This window comes from Cucurbita maxima, unplaced genomic scaffold (assembly GCF_002738345.1).
Source record: "Cucurbita maxima cultivar Rimu unplaced genomic scaffold, Cmax_1.0 Cma_Scf00011, whole genome shotgun sequence".
In the NCBI taxonomy this organism is placed as follows: Eukaryota; Viridiplantae; Streptophyta; class Magnoliopsida; order Cucurbitales; family Cucurbitaceae; genus Cucurbita; species Cucurbita maxima.
The window spans coordinates 5,349,718-5,369,717 of NW_019272027.1; the positions used below are offsets into that span (position 1 = coordinate 5,349,718).

The window sequence follows — 20,000 nt, forward strand, 5'->3', positions numbered from 1 at the left end:
CTCCGGTTGTTGAAGAACAGAAGCTTGGGGATTGTTATCTGGTTCAAGCTCTTCACCTCGAGGACCATTTTCAATGGGTTGCATGTCAGCACAACATCAGAATCACGAAGGCTAACTTCAGTGGTAGGTGCTGGCTGGGTAGCATTGGTTCTTGGAACATAGGACATTCTCGGTGACGGGTTGACACCAGGTTCCTTATTTGCTACTTTGCATTCGTCACGGGCATGACCTTGTGCAATGCGTGCAGAACTTAGGTATTCCAAAATCAACGATTTCTTGCTAGTGATCCATACATACATAGTTGATCAAATCAAAACACGATTTGGGAGGTTTTCCTTGATAAGATCGATTTCTACATAAACCCTAGCTTTATTGTGAGAGGGGGGCGTGAGACAAGCTTCGTAGGACCTTCAAGGGTCAGGCCAATTCCGAAAATCGAGACGATAGAAAACAGGTGAAACTCAAAGAAGAAGACAACAGATGGAGTCGCGATACCCAGCATAGGCGCATGCATTGGATCACCATTGCGGAGACGGAAATCATGGCTCCAGCAGAAAACCCTAAACCATCAATCCCTCAATCAAAAACTTCTCTTTGTTTGGTGCATATCTTCTTTGTTCGAGAGCTTGATGAAGATGTGCCTTGGATCTAACAGAGTGATCGAAAGCTTGGTACGCCAGTTCTTTCGAGCGAACTCCCGAACTACTGTCCTCATCCTTAGAAAGGGTTTTGCTGGAACTCTATTCTTTTTCAGATTTGACTTTGAGAAGATAACTTTCTTTCCTTAGAAACTCCCACAATTCACTACAATCTATTCCCACCCTTTGACTCCTCCCTACTCCCTTACTAACTAAACAAAATCCCCAAGCTCAGGTCACCTAGCTGAGAAAGGAAAGGCTGAGGCTAAACTAAATTACTTACTTTCTTGCCGAGCTAAACGAGTAAGGAGCACACCGAGCAAGAGATCTAGACAGTTAGACAGAAAGTTTGTCAGGGGCGAGCACTGAGCGACGGAAGCAAAGAAAGAAAGAAAGAAAGAATCAAGCTAGGGAACACTCCAGATTGACTAAAGGCCTCTTTAATTAAGGGCTTCTAATGCTTTGGTTGTAGGCAGGCTAGGTCCAACCCTTTGTTGTTCTCCTCTGAAGAGAAAAAAAGGAGCTAACTCTTTCTTGCTTGAAAGAAGGAAGACATGCCTCTCCTTTACAGTCTCATAGCTTCTCTCCTTCACAACCTGATTGAACTCGAAACTAAAGCAATTATGATCACAAGATAGCTTTTAATCTACGTTCTGGCTTCTCTCTCTTTCACTCGGGTTTCACTATTCTTTCATGAGGTAAACTTCCCTATACAAAGAAGATTCTCGTAACCCTCCATTGGACTGATTGAACGAGGTAAATAGGTTCAGGATAATTCATCTTGTTGAGTTTTGTCTTGAGTTGAGTCATTCAAGTAGAATTAAAGGAAAGAAAGGATCAGAGAAAGAAGTCGAGGTTCAAGAGAGAAGCTGCTTTACCGACTGTAAAGGTGAAAGAGTGAAATCAGTCTAATTCATCTTGCTTCTTCTTCTTTTCTTACTGTGAAAGAAGGGACAGGGAATAGAATTGTGAAACCTAGTTGGAGAGGTTCAGGGGAAGGATCATTAATCGAGAGGTTATTCTTTCCTTACTTTTCAGGATCATTAATAAGTAGGTTCAAGAATAAATGGGTTCCGGTTCTGGAGCTTGACCTGATTCTCATCCTGCCTCATTACCTAAGGTTGACAAAACTTTACAGTCGTAAAGTATCAAGAAAATCATTATTGGTCCTTAAGAGTGAAAGAAGAATCCTACTACAGTTTACCTCCTGAAATAAGGGAAGGGAATAGAGGTTCCGGGGAAGGTTAAGTCGCTTCTCTTTCTTCTCATCATGCTGAATTACCTAAGGTTGACGAAACTTTACAGTTATATAGAGCATCAACTTGAATTAATGGAACCCGTTTTTGTTAGTGAAAAAGCTATGACGAAACTTGACAGTTAAGAATAGCTCCGGCGAATGAGTGAGCGAAGCAATGAGACCTTACAGACAAAGGTTTCCCAAGTGTTTCCAGAATAGTCTTTGTTTATTGTTCAATCAGGGAAGGGAATAGAGCTTCAGGATTGAATTTCCTCTCATGTTTTTGTTCCGGTCAAGTAATATCATAAGCCGGGTTCTCTTTTTGAAAGTCCCACGTAAGAACCTAAATCAAGAGGGTCAGGGAATAGAGTCAAAGAAAGAAGACGAAGACAGAGTCAACTCGGTAAATAGGTGTTTGGTTCTTTCTCCTGAACCTGATTGACCGAGGTAAAGCATATTCTCCTCTTCCCTCTCCCTTCTTTCACTCTAAAGAAATTATGATCCTTCACCTTCAAACACTCGGTAAAGCTGCGAAAAACAAATCGAATTTGCAGTCAAGTCAATTCAATCCTCTCCTTCACCTTCAAACACGAGGTCAAGCTATTTTCCTCTCGCTTCTTTCACTCGGTCTCGCAGCTTCACCCCTCTCTATGTAATTAATTGTAATGCCAAACTGATTAGCTAAGAGAATCCCTTGGAGTCAGGCTTGCTTTAGCCTCCGCCTCTATTTTCTTTTTCCCTGACTACGCTTATTGATAAATGGGTTAAAGAAAGAGGGGGCTACCGTGGCCACCTACTTCTTTATCATGCTAAACAATGACACCTGCCGAGTCTCTAATGCAGCTACCTCCGACACTTGCAAGTTTTCACGAGAAAATACGGACCTTTTTATGCACATCCCTTTAGTAGTTCCCTCCAAACCCCCGGTCTTCTGCTTACCCTTGCCTCCGGTGGTCTTTTCAGCATCAAAAAGAGTACTGAATCAAAGCCCCCCCATACTACCCATTTCTCTCTCATTTTACTACGCAGTTGTTTGAGATATAAAAATAGATCCCTACGCCCATCTTCCGAAGCCGAGGCATAGACATAAGACAAGCAAATCTCCGTTAGCAAGGAAAGCGCATACACCCTTGCCAAGCTAGAAATTCCCATCGCAAGCCATAAAACCAGTAAAAGAGTCTGAGGCAAGAAAGGGTATATAGGTTGAGTTGAGTGAGCTCCTTTTATGTAGCTCTACCACATGAATAAGCATATTTAGGAACCGTATAATGTTTCGGCGGATTTCCTTAGAGAAGTAGAGTGGATAGGAAAGAAAAGATTCGAGACCGATAGGGAGAGGAACGAGACTATAGGCAGAGATGGAGTGTACGTTTTGATTGATACTTCACTGTGTGCTTGCCCTACCACAGAACGGAGACTGGCTCGAGGAAGGATTAATGCATCGAAGCCTGATTGGATGGAATCCTCAATTCTCTACCCGATCTCTATGAGAGCTTTGAAGTAAGTCGGGGAGCTATCATACATAACATATGCTTTTGATACTCTGGCAAGAGGTTTTGAACTACCATTTCCAGTTGCCCCCAGGGGTCTGGTTGTCATTTGGGATGCCCTTTTCCTCCATCTATCTGGTAATGTACTTAGAGAAGCGTTAGGTTGCTTCTAGATGCTTTCTAAGTCACATTTGGTTACATCGACCTCGATCTTATAACTATCTTTATTGTTGAACTCATTGCATATGTCCTCCCAAGTTTTCTGGAACTTGTCATCCAGGGAGAAGAGCGAAGCTGCGAGACCAAGTTTATAGAATAGGTTCAAGAATAAATCTTGAGGATTGACTTATGAATTACCTCTAACCCTAAATACCTCAAAAATAGCCTTAAAAATAGACAGAAGATAGAATTTGATAATTCATGGTCCTTAAGAGTGAAAGAAGGATTTCATATGCTTTACCTTCTTCCTTCTCATCCAGCTGCTTTACCTCTCGAATAACTCACCATAACAAGAATTAAGTAAGGAGAAAGAGAAGAGACCGTAAAATAGCTTTACCGATTGAAATGAAAGAAGGGACAGGTTCAGGGGGAGTCAAAGTCAGAAGACGAAGACAAAGAAGGGAATAAAACAAAGAAAGCTAGCTCGGCAAGGGAAGGGAATACAGGGGAAGGGCCGAAGACATGAAACCGAGTTGGAGAGGTTAAGGCAATGGAATTGAAGCAGCTTTACCAAGTGAAAGAAGGGAAAGAACAAGAACTTCAGGGAATATCGGAAAAGAAAAGAAGTGAAAGAGTGAAAGCAAGCCAGTTCCTTACAACCCAGCAAGCAAGAGGAGCCCGAGCAAGAAAGCCAATTCCGTAAACTCTCTCTCTCGAATGAATGAGGAGTCGAGACTGACTGTTCCGTCGAATGAATAAGGAGTGTTTACAGTTCAGGGAGAGTGAGTCAATGAATTAGTTTACCCTGTACTGAGTGAAAGAAGTAATAGTCCAAGAGAGCAGAATATCAAGAATAAAACACACACCTATTTAACGAGTGAAAAAGTGAAAGAAGGTTCCTTCAGTAGTTCAGTTTGATTAATGTTTCTGAAAGCAGAATCAAAGGAAAGAAAAGAGACTGAGTGAAAGAAGTAGAATTAATCTTGAGGCTTAGTTTACTGTTCAAGAATCAGTAGGGGAAGGAGAAGAGAAAGAGGGTTCCGGTTTCGGTTCAGGAGCGACGAAGTCACGAGACCGAGTGAAAGAAGGAAAAGTCACTCAGGAGTAAGTAGGGAGAAGAAATCTTGAGTGTTTACAGTTCGTGAAAGGGATAGGTTCAGGAGTAAGTAGCAAGACCGAGTGAAAGAAGGAAAAGTCGCTTAGGAGTAAGTAAGGAGAAGGAATCTTGAGTGTTTACAGTTCCAGAGCTCAGCAATGAGACCATACAGAATAGGTAAAGAAGCTTCTCTTTCTTTTTCAGTTCAATCTGGTGAAGGAAGAAAGAGACCTACAGAAAGAAGGCACAAGTGATTGAGTTAAGGAGTTTCCCTTGTTTACAGTTCGTTAAAGACCTTTCCATTTACCGAGCTCCTTCCTGTTCAGTCTAATTAATCTTGAGTTGAGTCTTGAGTTGAGTGTTGACAGTGAAAGAAGGGAAGGGAAGTAGTTCAGGAGTTTACCTTGTTCAATCAGGTTCAGGAGCTTGACCTTGCTTTAGAGTGAAAGAATAGTCTTTGCTGAACAACTCACAATAACGGAATTTACCTCATGTTTGAAGGGAGAGGTTCATGAGTTTACAGTTCAAGAAGGTTCAGGTAGGAGAATTCATCTTTCTTACTTACAGGAGAGTAAGTGAAAGAAGGGAGAGTCAATCCTCAGCTGCTTTACTGAGTGAAATAGTGAAATCAGGGACAAAGGATCATTCTTGTTGAGTCTTTCCTTCTTGTTCAATCAAACACCTAGTGAAAGAATAAATGGGTTCTGGTTCAGGTGCTTGACCTTCTTCTCATCCAGCCTATGTGAAAGAGTGAAAGAAAGGATCAGAGAAAGAACAGTTCAACCCTCGTTCAGTAGTACTGTCTCATTCTTCTTTAGTCTTTGTTTACCGTGAAAGAAGAAATATAGGAAAAGGGGCGAAGCAGTGAGACCTTGTTTACAGTTCAAGAAGGGAGAGGTTCAGCCAGCCAGCCAATGGAATTGCTTTACCTCGTTCAATCAGTCAAAGGCTTAAGGAAAAGGAGAATTCATCTTTCTTACAGGGAATAGAGTCAAAGGTGATTGAGCTTCTCTTTCTTGACTTTCTTTCTCTCTCTTTGTCTTTTACTGACTGTAAAAATGAAGTAGTGAAGCAATGAGACCGATAGGTGAAGGAGTTCACTCTTTCTTTCATTCTCTAATTCTTCTTTATAGAGGATTGAATGAATTGGCTCTCCTCTAAAGTGAAGAAAAGGTCATATCGGTTCAGGATAATTAATCGAAAAGGTGCGAAGCAGTGAGACCGATCCTTGTTTACCTCCAGAAATCAGGGAAAATATACAAAAATACCTCAAAAAATAGATAGAGGATAGAATTTTCTAATAAATGGTCTTTAAAGGAGAATTCATTGAAAAGGTGCGAAGCAGCTAGACGAGAAGTGGAGAGGGGAGAAGCCGCTCGACGAGAAGAGGAGAGGGGCTCATAAACTGAGCTGACTTCTCTTGACCCTTGATTCCTCTCCCTCCTTCTGTATACTTCAGTGTATACAAAAATGTATATGAGGCAAAGAATATTTGTTTGAACACTAGATTACTACTAGAAAGACGAGACTACGACTACAATATCAAACTAGAGACTACTCGGATACTTAATCTATTCTATAGAAAGAGTCTAACGACTAGTAGTCAGATCTAGACAATAGACTACTGTGGCTTAGTGATATCGAGATAAAGGTAAGGTCAGATTGTCCACCTATCGCCTTAGTCAGGTAGTACTTGACTCTTGTCTTTCCTGAGCCTGAGGCTGGAGAACGAGTCAGGCGAAGCCCTTTCCTTCCCTTTACTTACTTTAGGGCTTGCTTGCCTTTAGGTAAGGGAATAGTCCAACTTTTGACCCTATATTGGCTTCCAGTACTTTCTATTCCCGGTAACAAGGTATAGCTCTTTTCCTAAAGCGCTTGTTCAACTAGGGCCCTCTTCTGTTCCTGTATAAGTAAGAGGATAGCAGTCTGTTATTCTATGGCTCGCTTCGGGAGGCTTCTTTAAAAAGAGTTGACCCGTGATCTACGGAAAGGCTGCTTAAAGTACGTACACACAGGCAAGAGAGAGAACGCACAAGCGGTACGTAAGAGCAAACTGTCTTATTGGCTATTACCGAATCGAAAGTGCTTAAACCTCTCCTCTTTCTGTCAGTCTACTTTACTGACTGAAAAATGGGAAGTCACTCATTCAAACCTCCCGCCCTCTCCAGTCAGGCGGGCGAAGCGCATGAATAGGAGCGAAGTGTATCTTTCTCTTAATAATTCTATAGCAAAGTCATTATACAGACTGAAATGGTTGAGACGCGACTCAAAGGTCTCATCCATTCGCCCCCTTCCCAATCCATATTCCAATGTCGGGAGGAAAGCTCAATATGGTATAGTCGAGGTAGACGTCTCTCTGTGTGTGGAAAAAGAGGAGGAGCTTTGATTTGCACGCCTTTGAGTAGGTAGGGTTATATGCGTCAACTTAAGATCATCTCTCCAACCAATAGCCTCAGACTGAATCTACCGATAGCATCTGCCTTTACTATCTAAACTATCAGTCAAGTAGCTTCTCTCCAACAACAAGTCTCGAATTTCTTGAGTAGGCAGGTGGACCTGAAGGCCGTTTAGGGCTTGAAACTTGGACTTTCCATAGGGGGCCGCAAGATAGGCCACAGGAGCAAATGAGCTACCCATTTTTTAGTTAAGCCAGGAGTGTCTTTCTCGAATGAAAACATCAATCATCTTTGGGGCGGAAGGTTTCTTTCTCGTGGTGGCTTCTCGTGTAAGGAGAAAAGTTGTCCATATTAATCCTGTATATTCTTACTATCTCGAGTTGACCTAATCCTAATAAACGCTATCAAATTGAAAACAAAGACCTTCGAATCTCTAATGTACCCGCATCTTTTATCGGTTTTTTTTCTGAGACTCATCAAAACTCGAGACGTGGTTAGGCAAGCAAGTTGAACTGGATCATCCATCGGATGCACACCCGCACTTCGTCTGCCTCGTTAAGGGAACCTGGACACTTACCTTACACAGTTTTCGGTGGAGACGGGGAAATTCTAGTGGGGGCAAAAGTCTCGTAATCTTTTGAGTATCGAGATGGCCGGTAACCTGACTACAGAAGCTCCCATGTGGTTTAGAATGAGTATCCACCAGGACTACGAGGAATTCTACCGGGACTAGTCCGAGAACAAAGTGCTGGAGGAATTTCCTTGCCTTGTCATGAGCAACAATCAACTGACCTTGCTATCTACGAGACAACATAGTTGGGTTGGGTAGGATGTGAATAAATGGAAATAACATGCATTCCCCTTGCCCCGTACTAAGAGGTTCCCCTTATCGCATCCCTAGCCCTGAGATATTGATATTAGGAGTTGTGTGCTTGAGAAGGACCAATCAGATGCAGAAAATGCATTCATTCCATCCATGTATGTATAAAAAACAGATGGAGGTCATCAAGCAACCTATCTGAACTGGACAAGGAGTTTAGTTGGTTGCCGGCAAGTCTGTTCCCTTCGGATACAGATGAAAGACTGCATGGGGTTTCGCTCTCGCCTTAAACAAATGAATTGACGGAGAGGAACGAAGCAGCGAGAGGAAGTAGCTCCACGAGAAGAGGAGAGGGAGTAAGTAGCTCGAGATCATTCTGAGGGGATCGACTAGATCAAGACTAGGAGAGATGATCCCCAGGACGAGAAGAAATTGAATCCATACACTCGATCCATTGCTTCTACCCCTCCCCAATGCAGCCAGCCCGGGACCCGGACTCAGATTTCAGCCACTGTAGTTCAAATGCAGCCTGACGACTAAGTGAAGGTTGGGAGTGGGCAGCTCGGGTACGATCTAAAATGATCCCACATTCCAGAAAGAACCAGACAATGGGAAGCCTTCGTTGAGTAATGGGAAGCGGGCTAGTCCCCGTAAAAGCCTTGCCAACTATAAGAAAGAGTTGTGGCTCAAAATCAATCAGCAGTTTCTAGGTTCTCAGTAGCGTGGCTACTCAGCCGGCAGGAGGGAGGGAAGCTTACCTTGACTTGTTGTCTGGGCAGATAACACAGCCACTCGCTATTTCCAAACACAGAATCAGCTTCATCACCCAGCCCCAATTTAGAGTTTGATTTATGGCAAACAAGGAATTTCCGGCAATAAGGATATCGTAAACATAGTTTGACAATATTCTAATCTCACCATCCATTATTCGAGTTTCAATACAATGATCGTCGAACGAAATCCCATATCGCTAATAGCTTGATAAAACTTAAGGTACCGTACCACTGTCGGGAAGAAAGTTTCAAGTCATATAAAGAAAGACTTTCTTTCTTAGCTTACAAACCTGATCCTCGAGTTCACATTTCAAAATGTTGTTTTGACATCCCCATCTGATCTCATGAAAAATCCAAATGAGAGACCATAGCAGCGACAATTCTAATAGATGTAAACTTCTCCACAAGAGCAAATCTTTCTTCATAATCAATCCCACCCCATCCATTGTGAGATGTGAGAAGCCCCGAGCAACCAATCGCGTCAACGAGATCAAAATGGAGTCGTCACTCTTGCACTTCACCTGTGATACCCTGACTACCCGGAACGAGACAATTCGATTGGCTTCACTCCCTCCTTCTGGTAATGGGACAAGTTCCCATGTCTCATTCTGATTTAAGGTGTTCAGGCAGAAATCTCCTCTTTCATCGCCCCACTCTTTCAGGCAAGCCGCTTCTTCAAATGAGCTTGGCTCTTCCACTTTCTGGAGAGGCACAAGACTGTGAAAGTGTCACAGTGTCCGCATAGCTGGCTTCTCTATACTTGGGATTGATTGGGCTTCCTGATCCTTCCTTGTCGATCTTCTAAGTCGTCTATCAAGCACAGTGCCTTCAGTAGGGATCCTCTTGAATATCTTGTTGCTCTCTTCTAGACATGCATCACTCTTTGTTAACGGGTTGCGGGCCTTGGGCTTTTTTTTCTCTAACAGGAGGGCTTCATGTAGCTTTTTTGACTCAGGTCAAGAGTGACTCACAATATCAGGCTCTTGTTGCTCAGGTGCTTGTGCCCGCATACAGAAGTCTAGCATCCCGAAATACGGCAATACTACATTTTTGGAGGACCACCATGATGATGCTTCATCGAAAACGACATGTGGAGATACAGATTTTGTAGTCGGATCAATGCACCTCAACCTATGCTGATCATAGCCAACAAAGATGCACCAACTAGCCCGCCCGCCTTCTTTTCCAGCTTCGTCCGTAACTGCTCAGAACACATAGCAGACGGAGCCAAAGACTTTTCAATATTGGTAACGAAAAGCTAATTTAGCTTGGGGTTTCCTTCCTTTTTCAAAACTGCGGTTGTACGTTCTTCGCATGCGCATCATGCTTCTACAAGTTTCGCCCTTCTTTCTGCAACTCCATTTTGCTGTGGAGTGTGTTGTGTGAGCAGCTAAACTGATGACGGACCTGAATCATCAAACTCTTGCAACGTTTATTCTCCACCATTGTCAGTCCTCAGGCATCTTTTTCTTTGATTGAGTTCATTTTCCACCCCTCTCTTTAGGATCTTCACTTTCATTTCCTTGGCCAGAGCACAGTCTCAACAAAGTAATCATTCGATAACCCTCTGATTTTTTCTCTTCTTCTTTAATGTCTTTTTTCTTTCAATCCTTTAACTGAACTGGTTTTGATCAATCTTTCTTCTGTTTACAGGTTCGAGTTATTTGGGTTTTGTCTTCAACGCCACGGATTGATTTCCCATCAGAGGACTAGAAGAGGTCGCCGGCTGCCGGCAGCAACACTATCTGAGAATGAGCGGGTTCTGGTGCTTGAAAGGGGCGGTGTTCCGTACGGAAAGCCTAATTTGATGACCCAATTAGCCTTCCTCACCACTCTCATGGAGGTGCTTTCGACTCCCCGGCGCAAGCTTGAACCTTCGAAGATGGCGTTCCCAATGCCCGAGGCCAAGTTCTTGACGGCAGTAGTGCTATCAATGTCGGGTTCTATAATCGAGCCGATCAATAATTCTACAGAAGGTCAGGTTAGGGGTGAATTAGGACCTCTGAGTGGTGAACCAGTCCTATGAGTGGGTTGAGAGGGCTATCTTAGGTTAGGTTGGAGCTCAAGAATTGGCAATTGGCAGTCAGAGACGGGCTATTGTAAGCCGATGTTGATCCCTATAATGGTTTGACTTTGGATCATTCAGTGGGTACCAAGGCTGGTAGTTCGACATTCGATAGTTCCAGTTGTAGACACAGTGTTGCTGATCTCCTCAGCTATGTGAAAGCTTTGAATTTGAGAGTGCAGTCTATGCAAGCTATGCAAGTGTTCAAAGAATTCTTTTAGCCTCTTCTTCGTAGATCGAAGCAATTGGCAATTGGGGTTGTTTTTTTGCGACCAAAGAAAGAGGGCCATGCAATGGTGCAAAGGGAGAGGATCACCTCTGTGCTGGGGCTCTTGGAAGCCCACAACTTCCGCTTCTGAGTGGCATTGGACCAAGGTCGTCCCTTTCATCGTGGGGAATTCCTCTGTCTCATCACTTGCCTTATGTCAGACAGTTCCTTTATGAGAACCCCCGAAATGGCATCTCAATTGTGCCCCCAGTGCCATTGGAGCACTCTCTGATACAAGTCATGGGCATAACCAATTCAGGGACAGGGGCTTACCTTGAAGAAACTTCCAATGTCATACCTTTTGTCTCCCCGACTCACTCTCTTTTCATTCGGAACCCAGCTTCACCACTCTATCTCACTGTGGCTACCCTGATGGAGAAGATTACTGGGCCACTCTCTGTTCACTCCGGTTGCCATCTACAGATGTCAGGGTTAACCCAATTGTACGGTTCAACTACTTTAGTAATCCGGGTGATGTATGTGGAGCGGTGTGTGAATGGAACTTGCAAGATCGGTGATGTATTGAGGAGCCGTTCCATGGAGGGTTTTCAATTCAGTGAATGGTTTGTTTGGGGGCCGAGATTGAAGATAGGTGGGGCCTGCATTGCCCGTTGATCAATCAAATGATCGGCTGATGGGAGAGTTTTGCCCGCAGTGAGTACTATATGGCACTACCATGGTGGATGCCTAGTGGGCAAGGTAGTTGATCACAATTTCAGGGTTATTGGGATTGATGCTTTCCGAGTTGTTGATGGTTTGATATTCACTGTATCACCAGGGACCAATCCCCAGTCCCCTCAACTTTTGATGCTTGGATGGTTAGTGTCTTTGTTGTTATCTGAATGCTTGAGTCTTTTTGTTGGTTTGTTAGAGTTGACTACTTACCCTGTTGTGCCAAAAGGATCTATAAGCGGACTTTGCTGCAAATCTGCTAGCCATTTCCTCTTCTGCTTCTGTTTTTGGGTTTTTTCTCCTTTCCCCTTGTGAACACAATCAAATCCGAACAAATAAGAAATTGGTGATTCTCAAATTAAGAAAAAATATTGAGAAGACCCTCTCGGGTTTCTCTTTCATTTGCCAGTTCCAAATCCGCATTGTCAGTCAACTGCTGCACCATTTTTCTTACAGGATGCCAAGTTAAAGAAGATAAGGCGAGTGAATAAGGTAGAAACCCAATAAAACATTTATGCTCGTGACCGGACCGGAAAAAGATGTGGGAGCAATGGCACTCAATCAAAACCCCTCTCTTTCCCTTTCTCTAAATTACTTGGTATTTTTTTCTTCTTCGCCCTTCCCTGTCCAGCTCAAGCTGATTAAAAAAAATAGATTTGTTTCGGAAAGCGTTCCACCCCTCAGTCTTGGAAATTTTGGCAGGACTTTCCCTGCCCTACTGGGGATTCCAGTCACGAATCCAAAACTTCTCGCTCCCACCGGCCGGCTGTTCCCTTTGGCTACTCTAAAAAAGGTACTGACGCTTCACACCCCATCTCAATAAAAATCAGGAAACTTATTGCAACTACATCAAAAATCGAGAAAAAAAGACGTGAACGGCCCCTTTCTTGGAACTAATTCATAGGGGGGCAACGTGTGATATATAAAAATATAGAAGAAGAAAAGATATGCAGCATCCACTTGGTGCTCATAATATCTTTCTCGATGTGTTTTGTATAAGGGATTCTTTCTCGAAAGGGAGCTAGGCAGATTTAGATTGATCGAATCTACTGCCTAATTGGTTTAGCTTATCGATGTCCTTGAGTCCAATGAGGATAAAGAGGATGGCCCCCTGTTTAGCATTTTATAGGAGTGGATAACAGCGGGAAAAAGGATGAAGTATTAGCATTAGCGTGAGAGAGCAGAAAATGACACTAAACAAAACAGAAAGAGAAAGGCATAGTGTAGTTAAGGGGGACTCATCACGAGTATTTATTATTATACTCAACGCAAGCATCACTAAGGTCATAATATCTTTCTCCGGCAAAAGTCGAATAACAGAAGTATGAAAAAGAAAGGGGGACCCATGTGAAGCAGACCAGCAACCAGATATTACCAAAGGCAAGAACGGTCCGCACCAGTATGGGGGTAGGGTATTTAGGCTCCTCCCTCTCGTACGCCACCGGTTAGGTAAAAAACAAACTCAGGTTTGTGGGAGAGTGGCAAGAATCGGGTCAGATTTAGCCGGGACGTGCTAGCGGATTCGCCCTCGGGTCACAAGATTCCATTCTGATTTCTGAGCCTCAGAAGCTCGAAGCATCCCAGCTATGAAGATGAAGAGACACTCCTAGTTACCAAGTGGCCCGTTTGGTTGGTGATTCGTTCACCCGCTTGCTCGCTTCCAACACAAGCACTCTATCCTTTGTTCGCCCTCTACCACACGAACGGCTCCCCTAAAAAAAAGGGGCACTTAGATGCCCTAGGTGCATTAAAACCTTTTCTCCCTTATTATCAATCAAAGAGAAGGCAGCCGATGCGGCTTGATGTCTCAGACCATTACATTAAGGATAGAAAAAGGCAATCTAACAAGGGGCCAAGCGTACCTACCGTGAAGGAACAAGATGAGGCAGAAGTACTTGTCGCGCATACTAGTATTAGATAAAACGGTTCCAACTCCATGTATGACTTCGGTTAAAAAGGTAGACAGAGTAAACGTCCATACACCTCTGGTCATTCCCGGCCTTTCTATTAGAGTGAGAATGAGGGGGATACTGAAGATGTCCAGTCAACCAACGAGGGGAGGATGGGCCTCAGGGGGGATAAAACCATTCAACACTGACTCTTTTACGGGGAATGTAAACAAAGTTCCACTCCCAAACCTACCATCTCAAGTTCAAAGTAAACCATCTCCACAGCAAGACTCCTTCCACTCCAATTAGGCCAAAAAAATAGAGGTCGGACAGGAACCTCGCAAGGGCACCCAACAACATCAACATCAACTTCCCGTATTAGATCGTCTTCTTTAAAGTTACAGCCTAAGAAAGACCCCAACAAAACAAAACCAAATTGGAAAAGAACAACTAACGGGTAAGGAAGAGAGGAGAAGGGTGCCTGGGCCCTGAACCCAACCCGAAAACGAGCAGGGGATAACAGGAAGAGGCTAGGAATCGATCTGCCTCAGAGAGACGACTTGAGATTCCCATAAGGACAGGTAGCCGGAATCACGACAATTCAATCTCCATACTGTCAGACTGAAAAGGAAAAAACTCCAACTCAACTACATCCATTCCCACCCTATCCGTCTCTTTCTACCTCATTACACTAATTCGTAACTAAATTTGAAAGCCATATTTCGACCCGAACGTTTTCAGGATGCCCCTAATAACCAACGAATGGCAAGTGCTTTTCCTTGTGTAGATCCTATTTCAACGGGAACTTGATCAGTCGATCCGCCTACACGTCTTGCTTTTACTGCTATATCGGGAGTGACTCCGCGTATTGCTTGACGTAAAATAGTGAGTGGATTTCTTTCTGTCTTTTGTTGAATCTTTTTCATGGCTCAATAGAGAGATAAACCAATGATTTGTTTCCGTCTGAATAAGGTTAACCAAGATGTTAACTAATCGATTACAAGAAATTGGCTCTATCTGATTTAGCTGTTTTTTCTTCTGCAGTACCTCGACGTGAGATGAGCGTGCAAGGGGTTCTCAAGAATCAGTAGTTTTCCTTTCTTTTATAAGGGCTAAGAAAATCATTGATTTTGGCTTTTCTAGATCTCGAAAGATATAAAAGACCTCCCTCCAAGCCGTACATACTACTTTCCACAAAATTCTATATGTATCTATGAGATCGAGTATGAAATTATGTTTACTCACTTGAAATTGAGTATCTGTTTCCCTCCCTTTACTGCTAGGATTGGAGATCCTTTCTTTATTTTACATATCCATACGATTGAGTCCTTGGGTTTCCGAAATAGTGTCAAAAGAGGTGCTTCGAATCATTGCTAGTGGACTCAAACCTGTTCTAAGTCGAGGCATTTCTCATTCTTTGTTGACCCGGACAAAGTAAAGGAAAACCTCTTCAATTCTTCCAATATTGGACCTTATCTAATAGTTCCGAATCAAATCCCTTTAGAAAGAAGATCTTTTGTCTCACGGTAGCCTACCCCAGTCCCCTTAGTAAACTTTCGTTATTGAGTTAGCTATATACTTCTTTCAATCTTTGTAGCGATTCACATGGCATCATCAAATGATACAAGTCTTGGATAAGAATCTACAACGCACTAGAACGCCGTTGTTGACGATCCTTTCTTTACTCCGATAGCATCTATGGTCCCTCGAACAATGTGATATCTCACACCGGGTAAATCCTCCTTAACCCTTCGCCCTCTTACTAAGACTACAAAATGTTCTTGTTCATTATGGGCAATACCAGGTATATAAGCAGTGATTTCAAATCCAGAGGTTAATCGTACTCTGGCAACTTTACGTAAGGCAGAGTTTGGTTGAGGGTGTGATATTGGAAAAGCTGACAGATAAGTCACCCTTACTGCCTGCCACTCGACAGAGCCGTACATGAGATCCTCATACGGCTCCTCATTCAATTCTTTTGAAGTCATTGATCCTTTTCCTCGTTCGAGAAGTTATGCGGATGGCACTTGACAGACCAGCAAGACTCGCTTTGGCTTACTCCACTGAAAGGAAAAACTAAAGGAAAGAAGGGCATTCCTCCGATCTATGACAACAAGGGTTTGGACTCGAGCAAAGACTGGGCCTATTTGAACTTGAACAAAGACTGAGACTGCTAGTTCCACTATCTCATATGCTACTACCACTTAGAATGAGCATGTCACTACTTCTTACTAGGCTGCAAAAGGACTGACTTGGCTTAATATTAATAAGAGCGTATAAAAGCGTTTGTAAACAAAGAAAATAGAAAAAGCTGGAATGTCAAAGAAGAAGGAAGACATGGAAGAAGAAAGATAAGATAGAAGAAGGAAGAGCTTTTGCTACTAAAGATGAATCGATACCGGGCAGCTAGACTTGTGAATCAATCCTTCCCTCATTCGATCTTTGCCATTGGATCTTGAATGCTATTCTTTATCAGAAGCTTTGGACGGAGCAGGACCTCCTTAACAAAAGGAAAGAAGAGGAAGAAGAGACAACCCCGAACAGACAGAAGGAAAAAGCCACATCTTGCGACCCGCCCCAGCAAACAATCGATTTGGGAAAGAAGAAGAAAAACCTGTTAGAACAAACATCCTATTGCTTTTAGTCGTTCTACCAATGTGATAGTTGGACGCACTAGGTACAGATTTCCATGTAGGAGCAAAGACCAGACCTAGGTTAAGGGGTATTTGGCGAATGCCCGGGACATAGCGCTCAGTCTTCCGCCTGTGTCATAATAATATTACAGACACGAAGGACCTCTGTTGTGTTGCTAGGTGTCACTATGGTTTCCAAAGTTAATAGGGCACTCTTCCATCAACAACTAAAGCTATTTCTTACTGGTGTGGATTCTCCACAAGTACTAGAAAGGATGGGATTGTTCCACAAACTCCAATCAGTTAACTACCATCCATGAGCGGATACGAGAGAGTTGTCGGCCAACACGATGTAATTGAAAGATCGTCCACTCTTTCATCCGCGGATGCTACTTTTCGTACGGGAGGGAACCACTCAGACTGACTTCTTTGGATGGGATTCATGTTCATTAGTTTCGTTTTCCGGATCCATCTCCACCAACCAAACTAGCATTCCTCCATTCACTAGCAAAGAAAATAGCTAGGAGTCAAACCTGATGGTCCAAAAAAGCTACTTAAAGTCCTAATCGAAGAGCCAACCAACCAACTAGCTGATATCCTTAACTGCAAAAGAGCTCTGAGTGGTTAGCAAACTCTTTCTTTATTGGCCGGGGAGTCCCTATTCTATAGACTTCCAAAATCCACTGTCTAAGAAAAAGGCAAGTACTGCTACTCTACTTAGGTTGTTAAGGTCTCCCACTACCCACTAAGGAAGAAGATAGAATCCTACAGAAATTCAGGGATAAATGTCGGGTCTCTTTGTGAGCATGAAACCACGCTTTACTGTGATTGATAAATGACATAAACCTGTCCAACAAGTAAATAAGAACATTAGGTTCTCCATACACTCACGGAGCACTCACTTCAAACTAGTGACGAGATAGTGCGAAATTCAAACCAATGCAAGGGATGAAAATGCTCCAGTCAAAACGAAAGGCAAGATCCCGATTATCGATGCTCTACTAATAGACTCCCTCCTTTGAACATAGATCCGAACTCCCACTCAGAATGAATGGTTATTGGAAAAGGATTGGGTTGTCTTTCAAACATCAGATCTCGGGTACAAGCCAACGAGAAAGACTGCCATCTCAGGTATACCATCGACAGAGTAAGAAAAGGACAGTTCCTTTCTAGCGAGTCACTCCGTCTCCTTTCGGGGTAACCCCTTTATTGTGCTTATTTACAGGTAAGGGGAAAATGTTAGAAGTGAATCATGTTCGAGTGCTTCTGTCTTCGAGCCAGTACCCTTTCTAGACAAGGGATAAAGGATAAAGGAAGTCTCTGTTATTCAGTAGTAGTCCATGTCCCTTTTCAAGCAGCTAGTTTCTTGCCGTTCATATAGATCAATAGCTGATTCTAAGGCTAGACAGCAAATAAGCTAGTTTAGTTCCCTTACTGATCCTTGCCAGAACTGTTAGAAAAGGAGGATTCTTTCAAGTTCATTTTGATTCATATTCACATGGGACAATCTTTCGAGTCCTATCTCTACGGGACATGATATCCAGCTCTAGCTTTCCTTGTATAGGGTGTTACAAAATACATCTGAATCCGAGGAATTAATGCTCTTACTAAGACCTGAAGGAACTTTTGAAAGGCAACTAGTGAAGATGCGCCAATATCCATCCCTCTTTCTAGAATTATTGCTGAGACATGCTCTGAGAGGGTTAGCCTCGACTATCAAGATGGGATAAAAACACCTGTTTACTATTCCAAATGGGAAGATCTTGGGATTGCTTTTTGTTATATGAATTGGAATCTTCCCTCAAACAAGGAAGGAGGGCTGGTCGGTCAAAAGCGGGGTAGGCTACCAATACCAAGTCAGTCAATTCCGGTATTGTCTAAATTACAATGAAGCAAGAGAAAGCCTGGAAGAAAGTCCGTACTATTACTACACTGGGTGACAGGAGCTCGGGATAAGCTGTTATTGTTTCATAAGCAAATGTGGCAACCTGCTGGTATAGTGAGCTCTCTCTCTCTGGATTAAGCTTCGATAATTTAATAGAGAGGAAAGGAATCACCTAGCCTAGCATTAGACTCGACTAGCCTTGGGCAGATTGCTTTGAATAGCGTAGTTTTCTTAGCTTCGGGGACTGCCTTATCTACACTATGAGAAAATGTTAGATGCAACCATTATAGTATAGATATATTCTTAGATAATTACTATATGCTCTTTCATACACTCTTCAAAAATACAGATATCTGAACCATAGGAGACTAGCTTGAACTAAATCCTCCAACCTTAAAGAAATATGAGAGAGGACGGATACCAGAAAGAATCACCTCGGAGCTGCCAAAATTTGAGTCAATTCAGTAAGATTCTACTTTCGCTATAGTTTCACTAACGAAACAAAAAAAAAAAAAGAAGAATACTTACGAGGATGTAGGAATTCCATTTCAGTTAGTTCTGTGATTGGCATTGGAGAAAGAAAATAGAGGTAAGGAATTCGCCAACAGGAAAGATAAAGCACATTCTCTTATATACGGCTATTCTTTTGACTTTTTGACTTTTCCTCCTGTTGTTGCAAAAATCAAAGTCCCTTTTGCCGCATTTTGCTTTGTAGAGGTCTTCACTATATAGGGAAGCTGATTGAAATAAAAAGCAATTTTCCTCTCCCTAATTGAACGAGGTAAAGCTGCTTCGCTCATTTCTTGTTGAGAATCTTATGTCTATAGGCTTTCAAAAACTCGTTTACTTTAACCCGGGTAAGGTTCTTCAAATAGCTGATTCTTTCTTGTTCACTGTACTGATAAGAACAATGAAAAGCAAAGGCTACAAGGATGGATTTTGATTAAAGAGAAGTTAGTAGGGAAAGTAAGTGGAAAGGTTCTTTTTCTTGTCCATTCCTCGCTTGTTGCTTTAAGGGTTCGACAATGAATTTCTTCTTCCAGCGTTTCAGGGGAGCCCTAAGAAGACATGATCCCAAGCGAGCTAATTGATGTGACCATACCTCAAACTAGGATTTTGCGGGGTCTTCCTCGGATTAGTTCTATAGAGGTTTCGACCTCTTTTAGGTTTTCGAGGGTCTTTTTGAGGAGCTCTTTCACCCTGTAATATACAGCCTCAGAATTGACTCCCCTTCTTTTGATAGCATCATGTCATCAGCATACCGAACGTAGCCTACACCCTCTTCTATTTGCATAAAGGAATTGATTTTCATATCGAGTTAGTGCAAAAAGATGTGAATTAGCATGGGGGAGAGGAGCGAAGCTGCGAGACACACAATCACCTTGTTTACAGTTTGAGAATAAATAGGTGAAGGAGAAAGAAAGAAAGAATAAATATGCTTTACCTCCTGAAATCAGGGAAGGGGGGAATATCGAAAAAGAAAAGGTGAAGGATTGAATATGCTCGACTGTAAAGGTGAAGGAGCAAAGCCACTTTACCGAGTTGGAGAGGTGAAGGAGCTGCGGTATGCCTTTCGTTAGTTTTCCAAATTTGTCAAAGTTTTGTCTCTTATTACTGTTCGTAAGAACACTAAAATCAGATCAAGGAAGGCACGGTTCTCCTCACCTAAATCAGATTGAAGAACTGAGATGTTGAGCCCATGATCTATGTTATCAAAACACTTTACAATATCTGACTTAATGAGTTTCTCAACCAGACCCCAGCGCTGGACTTCAAGGAAGAAAGTAATAGGACCTCGACCTTTCCTAAACCAGCCTTTTACCCTAAAGAAGATTTCCAACTAACTGGAGCAAAAAAATCTCTTCAAAGACAATATTCAATAACTGAGAAAGCACATCCAAACCAATGGTATCAGCCTTGTTTGTTGGGTTGGGTACGCATCCAAACCAATGGTATCAGCCTTGTTTGTTGGGCTGGGT

The 20,000-nt window shown here is 42.7% G+C and overlaps 1 protein-coding gene and 1 pseudogene across 1 annotated transcript; one reads left to right on the forward strand and one right to left on the reverse strand.

Moving 5' to 3' along the window:
• Window positions 1–10,007: 10,007 nt before the first annotated feature.
• On the forward strand, window positions 10,008–14,565 carry LOC111486609 (annotated as a pseudogene).
• A 590-nt stretch (window positions 14,566–15,155) lies between these two features.
• LOC111486610 (30S ribosomal protein S12, chloroplastic-like) lies at window positions 15,156–15,491 on the reverse strand. Its single transcript, XM_023133778.1, has one exon. It carries the CDS (start codon window positions 15,489–15,491, stop codon window positions 15,156–15,158), a length of 336 nt encoding a protein of 111 aa, XP_022989546.1.
• Between the last annotated feature and the right edge of the window lie 4,509 nt (window positions 15,492–20,000).